The sequence below is a fragment of the Calliphora vicina genome, chromosome 2, assembly GCF_958450345.1.
Source record: "Calliphora vicina chromosome 2, idCalVici1.1, whole genome shotgun sequence".
Lineage (NCBI taxonomy): Eukaryota > Metazoa > Arthropoda > Insecta > Diptera > Calliphoridae > Calliphora > Calliphora vicina.
In genome coordinates, this window is record NC_088781.1 from 23453075 (window position 1) to 23468818 (window position 15744).

The following is a 15744-nucleotide window of genomic DNA, read 5'->3' on the forward strand; positions in this document are numbered from 1 at the left end:
ACAGTCGATTGATCTAAATGGTTTTTTTTAACCCGATAGAACTTGAAATTGTAACAAATACAATGCAAGGCATTAACATTTGAAAAAGATTTCGGCTGTTCTTGACAAAGTGAATTCTGGACGTACAATTTTTTGGGACACTTTCAAGCATTTGTGGCCGTATACCATGAATAATGTTGGCATCTAAGGCGTCAATTGATGCTGGTTTATCAGCATAAACTGGTGACTTCAGGTGATCCCACAGGAAATAATCGAGAGGCATCAAATCGCATGACCTTGGAGGCCAATTTGACAGGTTATTGTCAAATTTTGATTTCAATAAATCGATGGTTGCGTTCGCCGCAGCGCCATCCTGTTGAAACCACATCTCCCCCGGATCAATGTCATCCATATTTTCAAACAAAAAATCATTGATCATGGTGCGGTAATGATCTCCATTGTCCATAATGCGAGCTGCAGATTCATTTTGGAAAAAATAAGTTCCAAACGAAGCATTTTTCTAGATGTAATAGTGTCTATAGGGTCTGCTGTGAATTGATCTCACGCCATATACGGCAATTTTGTTTATTTTGTAAATTTGTAATATTTATTCAAATATTAGCCTCATAGCTGAGCTCAATTTTGTGATAAAACAGTCGTCTATAAGTTGCGTGAATCGATGACCGATTTGCAATGTAAATTTGGATAATTTGATAGAGTTGTTCAAACTTGAATTTATTCATGACTAGTTGATTGCCCCGGCTTCGCCCGGTAGCATTTACTAATGTTAGTTCTTCAAGTTTCTCCAACCCACGCACACCAGCCTGTTCTTATTTATTTGCAAATAAAATATCTAAATTTGTACTGCATACTTTAGGGAGCTTTTTTATTACAGTTGACTGGACTCAAAAAAAAAGAATTTCCGAGTTTTACCCGGAATTTTTTCTTTTCAAACCATCTCCTGAAATTTTCGAATCGATTTGTCAGAGTATACTGATCATAAATGTCTAAAAGTGAGTTCAATATGACAGTACGTTTGACTGTTAACCCTTTCGTAAGCTACGAGCTGTACAAACTTTTCTAAACCAGAGGTGGGATCGACTTTGGCGCCTTGTATCTCACCTTGTGTTCTAGCAGGGTGGTAATAACATTAATTTTCTGAAAGCTTATGTCCACTTGTACAATTAGTTCGTTCATCATTATGCAATCGCGCTAGTAATTTAGAAGTTACAGATTTAATACCAATTTTTTACCCAATCGACCCCACTGTGCAGTGGTCGACATATTATGCAATTTATATCGCTATTGTTATCAGATCAGCTATTGATTGATAATTTTTATGAACTTTATTGTCATTTCTAATCCATCTATTACATCAATTACTCATATTTCAAAGTTTTATAAACAACTCCCTAAAGTATGCTTTAATTTTTACTAATTTCAACACCCCCTTTATATGTATTTAAAGTTAAACGTTTTTAGCCATTTTTGTGTTGACAATGACCTTCACAACATCGAAATAGACAATAAAACAACTGCATATTGTTTTTAAATAATTTAATTTTAATTATAAAATTGACATTGAAATTTTTGTTTGGCAATTTTCAAGTTAAATTTAGCGGAAATTTAAAAAAGAATTAAAGACTAAACAACTATAAATAATTTGATAATTGTTTTGAATTCTATTTTTGGGTAGAGTTATTCAAAAATTTTTTTATTTATAGCATTAGTAAATTGTTTAAAATTTTTTAATTAATTTAAAATTTTCTTTTTCTTTTAATTTTAGTGCATCTGGAACAAGTGCAGTTGCAATCGATAATAAAATCGAACAAGCTATGGTAAGTACACACATTTTTCTATCAAGTTTTAGGGTAAAATATCTGAAAAGAAAACTTTGAAAAGGTTAGTTTTCATATACAACAAAACTGATTTCACCTACTACCTGACTTTCTGATACTTTTGGTACTGAAAACTAAGCACCAATCCCTGACTTTCTCCTACATTTATTAAAAAATAAATAGGACAAAATCTGTCTGTAATACATGTGACTCTCTTGAGAATCATCCCATACTCCTGATGAATCGGTGTAGAACCATCCGTTTCACTTTCCTGAATCAAACTAAATTATGACGTTTGGTTTTATACTTCAGATAAGATGTAGTGTAGCTTAAAGCAGTAATGTTCACGCCATACAACAATTGTTTGAAAAATTTACACACATTTGTTACGCTCTTTTAAAAACTTTTGTTCATTCATCGTTTAGCTCTCGATGAAAACACATGCGACGGACTATCGTCATTTTTTTCAGACATTTACTAAGCATTGTTGTTGGTTGTTTTTGGACGAAGCATAGCAAACACAAGCGTTTCAATTGCAATTGAACACATAATAACAAAGTCAAAAATAAATACAAAATTAAATAGAATTTAGGCCGTATAATGCATATTTTTTCTTTTCCTTAAAATTTAAATTACATTCATTAAATAAATTGGTTATATGTGACCAAAATTCTAAATCTAAACTTTCATTATTTTGTTCTTATTTTAAATGTTTGACATTATGTTTGCTGGGTAGCTCTCTCACCAATACATCTTCATTTTTATTTTTGAACATCACTGGCTTAAAGTGACAGAAAAGCCTTAATTTGATCCCTCTCCTTTAAAAAAAAACTATACTCCTTATTCGTACAATATTTTTGACTAAATGAGAATTATATTGATTATTTTAATAAGACATTACCATTACTTGTGTATGCATTTAAGAGCTCATAAGTATTCTCTAATAATTCTTACCGATTATAAACCAGTTATTACTAAACTACTTCTAAGTAATGCAGTTAGTATCTAGTAGAGTTCCACACCCCTCATTTCAACTTAAATATCTTGAGAGCCTGCTTAAGCCTATTTGCAATTAATTAACATTCATTTCTTTTTAAATTTTTGGAAATTAATTTATTTAAACATGCCATTAATTCTTTACACAAAAACAAATTTGTTTCATCAACATTCATGTTAATATTTTTTGCAAGTCTGGAAAAAACTGAAAACAATTTTTTTGTTTTTTATAAAATGATAATTAATATTTATTTATTTTTAAAGGTCACTTACTTTGCTTGCAAACAATAAGCAGTATTTATTTTATTTAAAAAAAAATGGCAAAATTTTATATCAGTACCCAGCAATATTTACAATCAACAATATAAAAATTACAATAATTTGTATGGCTAATAAATCAGCCGTCAAAAGCAAAATTTTGTGCAGCAAAAAAAGTTATGTTCTTTATGCTTTACAATTTTTCAAAACAGAACAGAAAGATTTAAATCAGTATTAAGGTGATTCTTATGATAAAAATATCAAACAATTTTTATTAAATTTTTTGGCCAACCTTCGAAACTAAATAAGTTTAAAAGGTGTAAATTTACTCTCTTATAGGAGAGAGACAGGGTTCATATTTATAATGGATCAGTTCCCAATAACCAATCGCGAGATCACTTGTTTTCCTTTTAGGGAAGTGTTAGAGCTAGAGGCGCAAAAGGTGGAAATAAATCAGTAATTTTTAAATATTTAGCCGGATTTATGTTTCAAGACCAAGGGGGTTCCGAGTCTCAAGGCCCCCTAGTGGGGTACTTCGGGTATATTAAACATTGAGAATGACTCCAAATTATTTGAAATCGTTTCGATGAAATCTACTATTTATTGGTTGTAAGTTAATATTTTTAGTGAAATTTGGCAACATTGCTTTAAGCTTCAAATAGCATTTTTCAAGAATATTAATGAATGAAACTTAAAATATAGAAACTTTCCACAAAAATCTCTTCTGATTTTTAAAACAATTAATATTTTATTACTATGTTGAAATTTGGCAACATTGCTTTAAGATTCCAAAAGGATTATTTCATTAAATATTCATTAAAATTTTAGTTTTAAATGTTTTTTTGTTTATATAAACATCAGTATTTGATTTAGAATTATTGAAACCTTTCAAAGGTTCACATTTAATTTATTTGCTGAAATTTGGCAACATTGCCTTAAGCAATGTTCAATATAAAAGCCCCATTTAGTTAATTGAAATACAAAAATGAATTGAATTATATAAAAATAGCAGTGGTCCTTAATTTCCTTAATAACTTTGATGCATTTGTTGCTATTCTTTGTAAAACAATAAGAATTTATATTTTTAGTGAAATTTGGCAAATTATTATTCATTGAAATTGTATGTAAACTTAAATCTCTTTAGTTATATAGAAACTTTTTACATAAATTTACTTTTTGTTATTAAAACAATTTTTATTTCATTATTAAAACAATTTTCATTAATATGTTGAAATTTGGCAACATTCCCTTATGATTCCAATCATATTTTTTTCTGAAATATTTATTAAAATTTTAGTTTAAACGTTTATTTTATTTAAACATCAGTATTCAAACTGAAACTTTTGACAGATATGCTTTAAATTTCTTTGCTGAAATTTGTCAACATTGCCTAAAACACTGTTTACTAGAGTATTTCCATTTAGTTAATTAAATGCTAGAAGTTGTCCTTAATTTTCTTAACAAACATGATGCATTTGTTGCTATTCTTTGTAAAGCAATTGCAGATTTAAGATGAATTTATTTTTCTATTTAAAACCAACAGTTATCGCTTCACAATCATATTATTTTAAACGAAAAATTGTCTTATTTAAATTTTTTTTTTCTAAATTATTTTTAAATACATCAGAGGTGCTTGCTTGCCTGGGTAGTGTGGCATGAACATGGCACGGTACGATCCATTCATTCAATTCATTCACTGTGATGGTGTCAAATGCGTCATAATCACGTAATTCAATCATGTTTGTCGATGTAATTTGCGAATAATTGTTATCATTTGTTGTTTGTATATAAATTTCAATTTTATTTGGTCAGACATAAAAATAATTATTTTGAAATTTTGCAAAAAAAAAAGCAACTAAACAAAAAGTATTTGATTGATTAATATGTTTTTCACATTTGCTTTGAGGTTTAATAAGTAATGAAATGTTTAAATGACGATTTTTGATTAATTTCAGATTTAATATCAGCTTTTTCTAACAGAAGTAATGATGAAAAATGTCATTGAACTTTAAAAGGCAGTAAATTCTTAGTTAAACTTGGGTTAGTGGAGCTAAGAAGTTTAATTTATAGTTAAACTAGGTTTAAAACAAATTTTAAAGTCATTATAAACAAAATATTAATAACAAATCTGTTAATATGCATGTTTGTGATGTAAATCATAACTTTTTTCATTTTTAAAAATGTTGCCTTGTCACAGAGCAGCATTTTTGAAAGGTTGCCCTCACCCACTCAAAATGCCACCTTTTTAAACAGAGAAGCATTTTAGTTGCAGTAATCAATTGCATTTTTATAAATTGTGCTTCATTCGGTTAGTTAAACTTGGTTTAAACACTATATAGTTAAAATTGTATTGAAGTTAAAGTAAAGTTACAAGTTTAAAGGATGATTCTTAAAAAAATTATAAGAAATGATGACAAAAGTAAATATTTATGATAATGAATTGAAAAAGGCCATAATTTGTAGATATTTTAAAAACAAGTTTAAACCAGGTTTAACAAATTGAAATTCGCGAACAATTAATTTGAATATAATAAGTTTAACCAGGTTATTTCAACAGTTTAACTAAGCATCGTTTAATAAATCATTGTTTAAACCACAATATTCTTCACTTTTTCTTTCACAATTTAACCAAATATAACCAGAAAATCTTGGAAATTCCCTTTTTATAATTGCCACAATTAATAGAGTGTGCCCATTTAAAACTGCAGTTGCTTATTGTTCCATAACTTTACGATATAATAAACATAGAACCAGAAACTTCCATTGCATAATTCGCTTCATATTTACAGCCTCTTCCTTCACACTTTACTTCAATTTAAATTCAATTTAAAAATACATACAATATTTATGTTCTTCATAACTAATAAACATTCAGAAAGCAAACAAAAAAAAAACGATTCTTTACAAATCTATTTATTGAACAAACTTTGAGTACTTGAGTGCTAAAAATAACCACATCCATTCAACTCATGTTCATTTGTTTTCAATTGATTTGTCTTCAATTGAATTTTTTTTTTCATTTCAAAAAAAAAAGTGTTAAACAACAATCCAAAACAAAAAGAATTTATTTTTAAATTACAACAAAAAAAAATGGAGAAAAAAAGAATTACAAAAACCTACAAAAAAGTACTAAAATTGTTCTAATTTGCTGATTTTGTATTGCTAGCAGTTTACCTAATAAATAACAAGTCAGGCCTATTGTCGTATTTAAAATTTTCCCAATTTCTTGGCTGTTCCTTTATTTCTGTTACTCACTGTTGTATGCCATGATTTATCACAAGCATCTATTTGCATGCAGTTAAATCTATTAAAGTTTTATGGAAATTTTCTTCTTATTAATGCTGAAAGCATTTGTCGTAAAAGAACTAGCAGCATCATCAATCTTTTCTAGAACATTTTATTGTCAGAGAAAAATCTAAAAAAAAATTATATAAATAAAAGCGTAACTAATAAACTCATTAAATGAAATACTTTGTTGCAATTTTATCAGTCATCATCATCTACTCCTTCTTGGAGTAGATGATAAATTGCTGGTATAATATGCAGGTCATATAACAAAGTTCTTTTGGAAATTCGTTCCTAGCAAAAGCCAAGAGACTCCTAGTTCTTTCTCGTGTTAGCAAGAACCACAGTATTTAAGTACAAGTGGTAATTTTATAGTAGATGGTCTACTCCTTCAAAAGAGAGTAGATGATATATTTCTCCATAGGAGAGTGGATGGTATAATCCTCCATAAGAGTATGTAGATGGTCTACTCTTCTATAGGAGAGTAGGTGGTCTACTCCTCTATAGGAGAGTAGATGGTCTACTCCTCCATAAGAGAATAGATGGTCTAATCCTCCATAAGAGAATAGATGGTCTAATCCTCCATAGGAGAATAGATGGTCTAATTCTCCATAGGAGATTAGATGGTCTAATCCTCCATAGGAGAGTAGATACTCTACTCCTCCATAGGAGATTAGATGGTCTAATCCTCCATAGGAGAGTAGATACTCTACTCCTCCATAGGAGAGTAGATACTCTACTCCTCCATAGGAGAGTAGATACTCTACTCCTCCATAGGAGAGTAGATACTCTACTCCTCCATAGGAGAGTAGATACTCCACTTCTCCATAGGAGAGTAGATACTCTACTCCTCCAAAGGAGAGTAGATGCTATATTTCTCCATAGGAGAGTGGATGGTCTAATCCTGGTCTAATATAATATATTTCTCCATAGGAGAGTGGATGGTCTAATCCTCCATAAGAGTATGTAGATGGTCTACTCTTCTATAGGAGAGTAGGTGGTCTACTCCTCTATAGGAGAGTAAGACCATCTACATACTCTTATGGAGGATTAGACCATCCACTCTCCTATGGAGAAATATAGCATCTACTCTCCTTTGGAGGAGTAGAGTATCTACTCTCCTATGGAGAAGTGGAGTATCTACTCTCCTATGGAGGAGTAGAGTATCTACTCTTATATGGAGGAGTAGAGTATCTACTCTCCTATGGAGGAGTAGAGTATCTACTCTCCTATGGAGGAGTAGAGTATCTACTCTCCTATGGAGGAGTAGAGTATCTACTCTCCTATGGAGGAGTAGAGTATCTACTCTCCTATGGAGGAGTAGAGTATCTACTCTCCTATGGAGGAGTAGAGTCCATAAGAGAATAGATGGTCTAATCCTCCAAAGGATAGTAGATGCTCTACTCCTCCAAAGGAGAGTAGATGCTCTACTCCTCCAAAGGAGAGTAGATGCTCTACTCCTCCAAAGGAGAGTAGATGCTCTACTCCTCCAAAGGAGAGTAGATGCTCTACTCCTCCAAAGGAGAGTAGATGCTCTACTCCTCCAAAGGAGAGTAGATGCTCTACTCCTCCAAAGGAGAGTAGATGCTCTACTCCTCCAAAGGAGAGTAGATGCTCTACTCCTCCAAAGGAGAGTAGATGCTCTACTCCTCCAAAGGAGAGTAGATGCTCTACTCCTCCAAAGGAGAGTAGATGCTCTGCTCCTTCAAAGCAGAGTAGATGCTCTGCTCCTCCAAAGCAGAGTAGATGCTCTGCTCCTCCAAAGCAGAGTAGATGCTCTGCTCCTCCAAAGCAGAGTAGATGCTCTGCTCCTCCAAAGCAGAGTAGATGCTTTACTATTCCAAAGGAGAGTAGATGCTTTACTATTCCAAAGGAGAGTAGATGCTCTACTCCTCCAAAGGAGAGTAGATGCTCTACTCATCCAAAGGAGAGTAGATGCTCTACTCCTCCAAAGGAGAGTAGATGCTCTACTCCTCCAAAGGAGAGTAGATGGTCTAATCCTCCATAGGAGAGTAGATGGTCTAATCCTCCATAGGAGAGTATATGGTTACTCCTCCAAAGGAGAGTAGATGCTCTACTCCTCCAAAGGAGAGTAGATGCTGTACTCCTCCATAGGAGAGTAGATGCTGTACTCCTCCATAGAAGAGTAGATACTGTACTCCTCCATAGGAGAGTAGATGCTGTACTCCTCCATAGGAGAGTAGATGGTCTAATCTTCCATGGGAGACTAGATGGTCAAATCCTCCATAGGAGACTAGATGGTCTAATCCTCCATAGGAGACTAGATGGTCGACTATTCCATAGGAGATTAGATGGTTTACTCCTTCATAGGAGAGTAGATGTTCTAGTTCTACATAGGAGAGTAGATGATCTACTCCTTCATAGGAGAGTAGATGTTCTTTTCCTCCGCATCTCTTTGAGCGTCCATTCGTCGATCAAGATTCATCCACTGATGACCCGTTTGTCTCGCATTCGCCAGCTGTTAAACAAGAATCTGGCCATCGATAGATAACTTGATTCTTTCAAAGTATCTGCTCATGGAGAGTGAATAAATGGGCTTAAAAGAGGATCTTGCATTGTTCTTAGGAAGGTTTAGGATCGCTCACTTCTCAAATACCTACCTACAAAGAAGGTGTTCGTGTTGCTGAACTGGTCGACGGTAGACCTATTGCCCTCATAAATTGCTGTGAATACTGCAGTTTGACTGGGGGTCATACCAATGATCTCTAATAATGTTGATTAATGTATTTCCAATTCCATTTTCGAAGGGGGTTCTCTGTCCCTTATCTCTACGAGATAAAAATGTATGTATATCAGCACTGATTCCAAATTACCGCAGAGAGTCGAGAGTGTCATCTTTATTGAGGAATTTGGAATCAATATTCCTTTTTGATTTAAGCATGATTGTAATATTCTTTTTCGATATCCACTCTCGTTTCCTTTCCCTATAATTCCAAGCATTTCCCCCAAGATCTCCTGAATCTTCTTTTGTTCAAAACTGTCTTGCACCTGATGAAGTGTAAAAACTTTGACAAAACCTCAGTCATCATCAAGATGAATGACTTATTAGACCCATAATAATAACAAATTGTAACTTTCTATTGTCTGCAAAGTTTTTATTGTTTGTTTGCTAATGTTTCTACTCCTGTTTAATGGTTTGTTGGTTGGCTGGCTTTTATTGCATTTTGTGTTTTGTTCGCTACCAAATTTGTCGATTTGGGTCAATTCTAGTGACGAGAGAGTGAGCGATGAAGTGAGATTTGGCTTGGTGGGCCAGTGTTTAAAAGTGCAGCCAATTGTAATTGCCAGATACGACTGTCTACTAGGATGTTTTGGTCTAGTCTAGCATTGAAACAACAACAAGAAAAGTTTTACTTTCTTAAATGGCCATATATGGTTAGAGGTTTTCGAAAGCTAAATAATGGTGTGTGTGTTTCTATAAGTATCTTGCCATTTTTGCGAAAGTTGTTGTTTACAGAATTTTAACAATTTCTTTATTGTTTTTGCCAGCATTTGTTTTTTTGTTAAATAGTTGTAATGTAATTGTTGTTGCTTTTACATTATCTTATCGTTTTTCTGGTTTTTTTGCGCCATTAGGAATCAAGCATTTGACTGATATGGTATAGAAATGAAATTTTTTAATATTTTTTTGTAGTTATCTAGAGTTTATTATCATTTAAGGTGGCTGCTTGATTAATGAAAGCTTTTCTAAATTTTGTTTGTGTATTTTTTCCCCCATTTTTTTATTTTGTAGTAATTTTGGAGGGGGTTTGTGAAAGTACTTTGCTGAGATAAAATTTGTTTTCAAAACAACTTTTTTTTTCTTATTTTGAAAAGGTTTGTTTTTCTTTAAATGACCTTCAGTGATATTTGCTACTTATTTATGGCCATTTATAATTGAATTTTTGTAAACAAATTTGATTAATTAGCCTTAAAAATAAAGTGTCATGATACTATTTTGGTAACAGTAATTATAAATTTTATCACGAATATGTGATGGATGGGTTGAAAGCTTCAAATGGAAAATTTTTGTTAAATTTTTCCAGCAAAATGTTAGAATTTATTTTGGATGTTTACCTCTTTGTTTATACTTTTTTGTTATTTAAACTTTTTACAAGGTTTTTTAAATCAATAATCTTATTATTAAATGATTAGATTATTAGCTAAAGGCCTAATAAAAAAAATTCTAATTAATAAACATTGCTAAAGCGAAACCTTCAGTTTATCATTTTATGATTTGAAGGATGTTTAGGGGGTTTCCTTTGTTTCCAAAGCAACCGCTCTAAAATGTTACAAAGAAGGGGTTTCATTCTAAAGCAAACATATTCCCCCTTAAGTATTAAACAATTAATAATTGAATTCAATTCAAACATAAAGGCCCAAAGTCTAACAATTTCAGTATTTTTTGAAACTTTTTTTTAAATTTTATGATGGTGTTTTTTCCACATTCTTTTGTAACCATAAAACGTAATAAAATGTTAAAAAAATAAAGTTATCTAATCATAAATATTGTTTTTTATAAAAAAAAAAAATATAAAATTTTTTAAGATAAAGCAAAAATGAAGTGTTTTATTTTGTTAAATAAAACAGAAACAAAAAAAATAAATTTAAATTAAAAGAATCTTTTCTATTTAGATTAAAAGCAAAACACAAAACAAATCTTAACCTCTTTTTCCCATCAACAATTGGCGCCTATTGTATACATATTCATAGTCATTTGTTGATAAGTTTCATAAATATTATTTAATTTTCTTTTAGTTTTTATTTCTAAAATCAATATTACACAAAGAAAACATGCAAAACTTATTTTTTTTTATTTAAATAAAATTAAAGTCTTTGTGAGATTTATTTAACATGTCTGGGTTAAATTCAAGATAAGAATGGCAAAAACCCAGGGACAGACTGAGTGTTTACAGGAAAATACTTAGTAACTAAAGTAACCAGTGAAATGGTTAATCAAAAGGGGTAAATGAATAACACCTTGTTAGTGTCAACCCTAACCTGACGTTAACCCTAAAATAGAATTTTCGCCTTTTCTGGATTTTGCTGTAAAATAACGTTTCCGGAGTAGATGGTCTACTCCTTCATAGGAGAGTAGAAGGTCTACTCCTTCATAGGAGAGTAGATGGTCTACTCCTCCATAGGAGAGTAGATGGTCTACTCCTCCATAGGAGAGTAGATGGTCTACTCCTCCATAGGAGAGTAGATGGTCTACTCCTCCATAGGAGAGTAGATGTTCTACTCCTTCATAGGAGAGTAGAAGATCTACTTCTTCATAGGACAATAAATGGTCTTCTTCTTCATAGGAGAGTAGATGGTCTACTCCTTTATAGGAGTGTTGATGGTCTACTCCTTCAGTAGATGGTCTACTCCTCCATAGGAGAGTAGATGGTCTACTCCTTCATAGGAGAGTAGAAGATCTACTTCTTCATAGTAGTGTAGATGGTCTACTCCTTTATAGGAGAGTAGATGGTCTACTCCTTCATAGGAAGAATATCTACTCCTTCATAGGACAATAAATGGTCTTATTCTTCATAGGAGAGTAGATGGTCTACTCCTTCATAGGAGAGTAGATGGTCTTCTCCTTTATAGGAGTGTAGATGGTCTACTCCTTCATAGGAGTGTAGATGGTCTACTCATTCATAGGAGAGTAGAAGATCTACTCATTCATAGGAGTGTAGATGGTCTATTCCTTCATAGGAGAGTAGATGGTCTACTCCTTCATAGGAGAGTACGGTCGATGGTCTACTTCTTCATAGGAGTGTAGATGGTCTACTCCTCCATAGGAGAGCATGGTCTACTCCTTCATAGGAGAGTAGAATATCTACTTCTTCATAGGAGTGTAGATGGTCTACTCCTTTATAGGAGAGTAGATGGTCTACTCCTTCATAGGACAGTAGAATATCTACTCCTTCATAGGACAATAAATGGTCTTCTTCTTCATAGGAGAGTAGATGGTCTACTCCTTCATAGGAGAGTAGAAGATCTACTTCTTCATAGGAGTGTAGATGGTCTACTCCTTCATAGGAGTGTAGATGGTCTACTCCTTCATAGGAGTGTAGATGGTCTACTCATTCATAGGAGAGTAGAATATCTACTCCTTCATAGGAGAGTAGAAGATCTACTTCTTCATAGGGGAGTAGATGGTCTACTTCTTCATAGGAGAGTAGATGGTCTACTTCTTCATAGGAGAGTAAATGGTCTACTCCACCACAGGAGAGTTGACAAGCTTGTTTTTAAACTCATTGGAACGTTTCTACATTATTCTATTATATTCTGTAAAAATATAATATTTTGAATCTCTTTGGGATTTGTGCTTAAACATATTAATTTTTCTTTATGTTCCCCCCTTTAAAACTCAAAAGTTTTGATAACCGCTCCTGTTTAGCTTGTAGTATGCTGATGTTTATGTTTTTTTTTTTCTTTTCTTAATCAGTTAAATAAATATATATTTTTCATTGTTTGTATTTACTTATTATACCCTTCACCTTCGTGAGAAGGGTATATATAAGTTTGTCATTCCGTTTGTAATTTCTACATTTTTCATTTCCGACCCTATAAAGTATATATATTCTGGATCCTTATAGATAGCGGAGTCGATTAAGCCATGTCCGTCTGTCTGTCTGTCTGTCTGTCCGTCTGTCTGTCTGTCTGTCTGTTGAAATCAGTTTTCTGAAGACCCCAGATATCTTCGGGATCCAAATCTTCAATAATTCTGTCAGACATGCTTTCGAGAATTTTGCTATTTAAAATCAGCAAAATCGGTCCACAAATGGCTGAGATATGAGGAAAAAAACCAAGACAACCTCGATTTTTGACCTATTTTTTTACCTATATCTGGATTACTAAGACATTAATTTAGACAATATGGATATCTAATGATAGATATTTCAAAGACATTTGCAACGATGTATATAAGACCATAGTAAGTTGGACCTACAATGGGTCAAAATCGGGAAAAAAATTTTGAACCCGAATTTTTTAAAAAAAAAAAAAAAATTGAAAAAACAAAAAAAAAAATTTTAAAATTTAAAAAAAAAAATTTTTAAAATTTAAAAAAAAATTTTTTTTAAATTTAAAAAAAAAAAAAAATTGAAAATTTAAAAAAAAAAAATTTTAAATTTAAAATAAAAAATTTTTAAATTTAAAAAAAAAAAATTAAAATAACAATCGAAAAATTTTTTTTTCCAAAAAATTCAAAAAACAACTGGAAAAAAAATTAAATTTTGTTTTCCTAAAAATATTTAAAATTTTGAAGTATAATTTGGTGAAGGGTATATAAGATTCGGCACAGCCGAATATAGCACTCTTACTTGTTTTTATTTATTATTGTATGTAGTATTTTTAATGTGGATGATGACAAAATTATTTATAAAATAAGAAATAATATAAAACACTTTAGGCACAAAGCGATAAGAATAAGAACGTGAGATTTCTTTTATTGCTAGGCGAACAAAAACAAATTTGAAAAATGACAAAAACAGAAATAATTATCTTGAGACAAACCCTCCGATTCTTTGATAATCCAAAGAAAAGGTCTTTGCCAAAATAAATGTTGTGCAAAATTATAACAGATTCGTTGAGGCAATCGAATGATTGGATTTTATACATAGATTTTCAAAGACTCTTTCATAAAAGAGAGTCAATTGATAAACATGAATATAAACACCAATATTTTGATCACCCCACCAAATTATTTTGCTAGCACTAATAGAATTTCAATCATTAAGTCAGAATTCAAAATTAAAAGCTTAGAAGATTCAGAGTTATTATCACTTTTTTCCCATCGGCCCCACTGTAAGTCATTCAAAGACAATTTGTTCAAAATACTGTATAGAGATCAATTATAGTTTTAAGTCTGATATATAAAGGCTTTTCCAAATACAAATGAACAAAACTTAATAGTAAAGAATAAATATTTCCAAGATTTTGTTCTGATATTATTTGTTGTAATGCTTCCTTTCAATCCAACTTATCAATACTTTATTGACGTATCTATTTACATATTCGCCTTAAGGATCTGGATAGTTTTAAAAGTCCAACGATATCAAATGGCAGCTCAAAGTAGACTAATTGATATCGTCAAGTCAGCCAATAACACAATTATTGAAAAAGATCTTTTGTCTGAAGATCATTAGATTTTTCTCATTGCATCCCCTTAAAGAGAACACCACCAAAACAAAAAGTACAACGATGTCAAATGGCAGCTATAAGACGACCAATTGACATCGCCAAGACAGCTGATAACTAGATTATTTGAAAAGATCTTTTGTCTGAAGATCATTGTGGAGTGGTTTTCAATTCTGCTAAGAGTTTAATCGAATTGTGAGTTGTGAGCGATCTTCTGTAGGTCAATGATACCACCACTACTAAACCCAAAGGAAACGCCAATAATGACTTGAAGCTCTATTTTATTGGTAAATAAAGCCAACATTTCACAATACACTTATTATTGACAATCACGTAGAGGTTTTTTGATTTCCAAATGTGATTTATACTTCTAAATCAATTATACGAGAATGGGTGTGTTCGTAAATTCAGTATGATTGTATCACTGCAGCAAATTAAAAGTTTAGCGTTCGAAAAAGCATATTTGCGATTATTGCTTTACGTCAAACGTTTTTTAATTCAAATTGTTGGCAGTGATGCCGCAAATTTGTGCAACCAATGCATCATTAAGTTATATGTTGCAAAAGTTTGCAGGTCGTGGCATCAGTGATGCACAAATTTACTGCATTTACGAACACACCCAATTCTCATCACTCTAGTGCATGAAATGTTGAGATCGATCGCGAGACGATTGCGGCTTGAACTACCTATCACGTCAGCTACATTCTCGTCGGTAATTATTGTCATATTTCAAGCAAATATCCGGAACTTTTTGCTTAAAAACAAAGAGTATTCCATTAAACTCACAGTTTGGGGAGAGATGGTTTGTGCGGATCAGAAGTTGTGATTTTGAAACGGAAGACAAAGATCGCCCAGGCCAACAAGGGCAATGAAATTGATCGTACAATTTGGACAGTCCTCGAATGAAAGATTTCTTTCGCATTCTAAGTGAAATGAAACTGATTTTGGTTGCCCTAACTTTATAGTTATGTGAACGAATCAGTTATCTTTCGCTTAGAATGCGAACGAAATATTTCATTCGATATTATGAAACTGGCTATAAAAGATTTTTACGCACGTTTGTTTCTCTTTGTTCTAAGATAACTTATTATTTAGAATTCCCAGAGTAGTTTTACACCATTACGATTATATTATTTTCTAAAATCTTTTGTTATTGATTAAAACAATTTGTTGTTCTATTGTTTTATCTACATTCTATATATTATTATTTCTTGTAGATCGTAAATTATTTTTTTTTAATCTATTATGGTTTTGTGGT

At 31.8% G+C, this 15744-nt stretch overlaps 1 protein-coding gene across 2 annotated transcripts in view; it reads left to right on the forward strand.

Moving 5' to 3' along the window:
* Window positions 1-15744, forward strand: part of bun (bunched) — a 402219-nt gene that overhangs the window by 312426 nt on the left and 74049 nt on the right. For both annotated transcript variants that reach the window (XM_065499807.1, XM_065499808.1), the window contains one exon: window positions 1766-1817. In XM_065499807.1, coding sequence (XP_065355879.1) covers window positions 1766-1817 — 52 coding nt within the window. The remainder of the gene's footprint in view (window positions 1-1765; window positions 1818-15744) is intronic.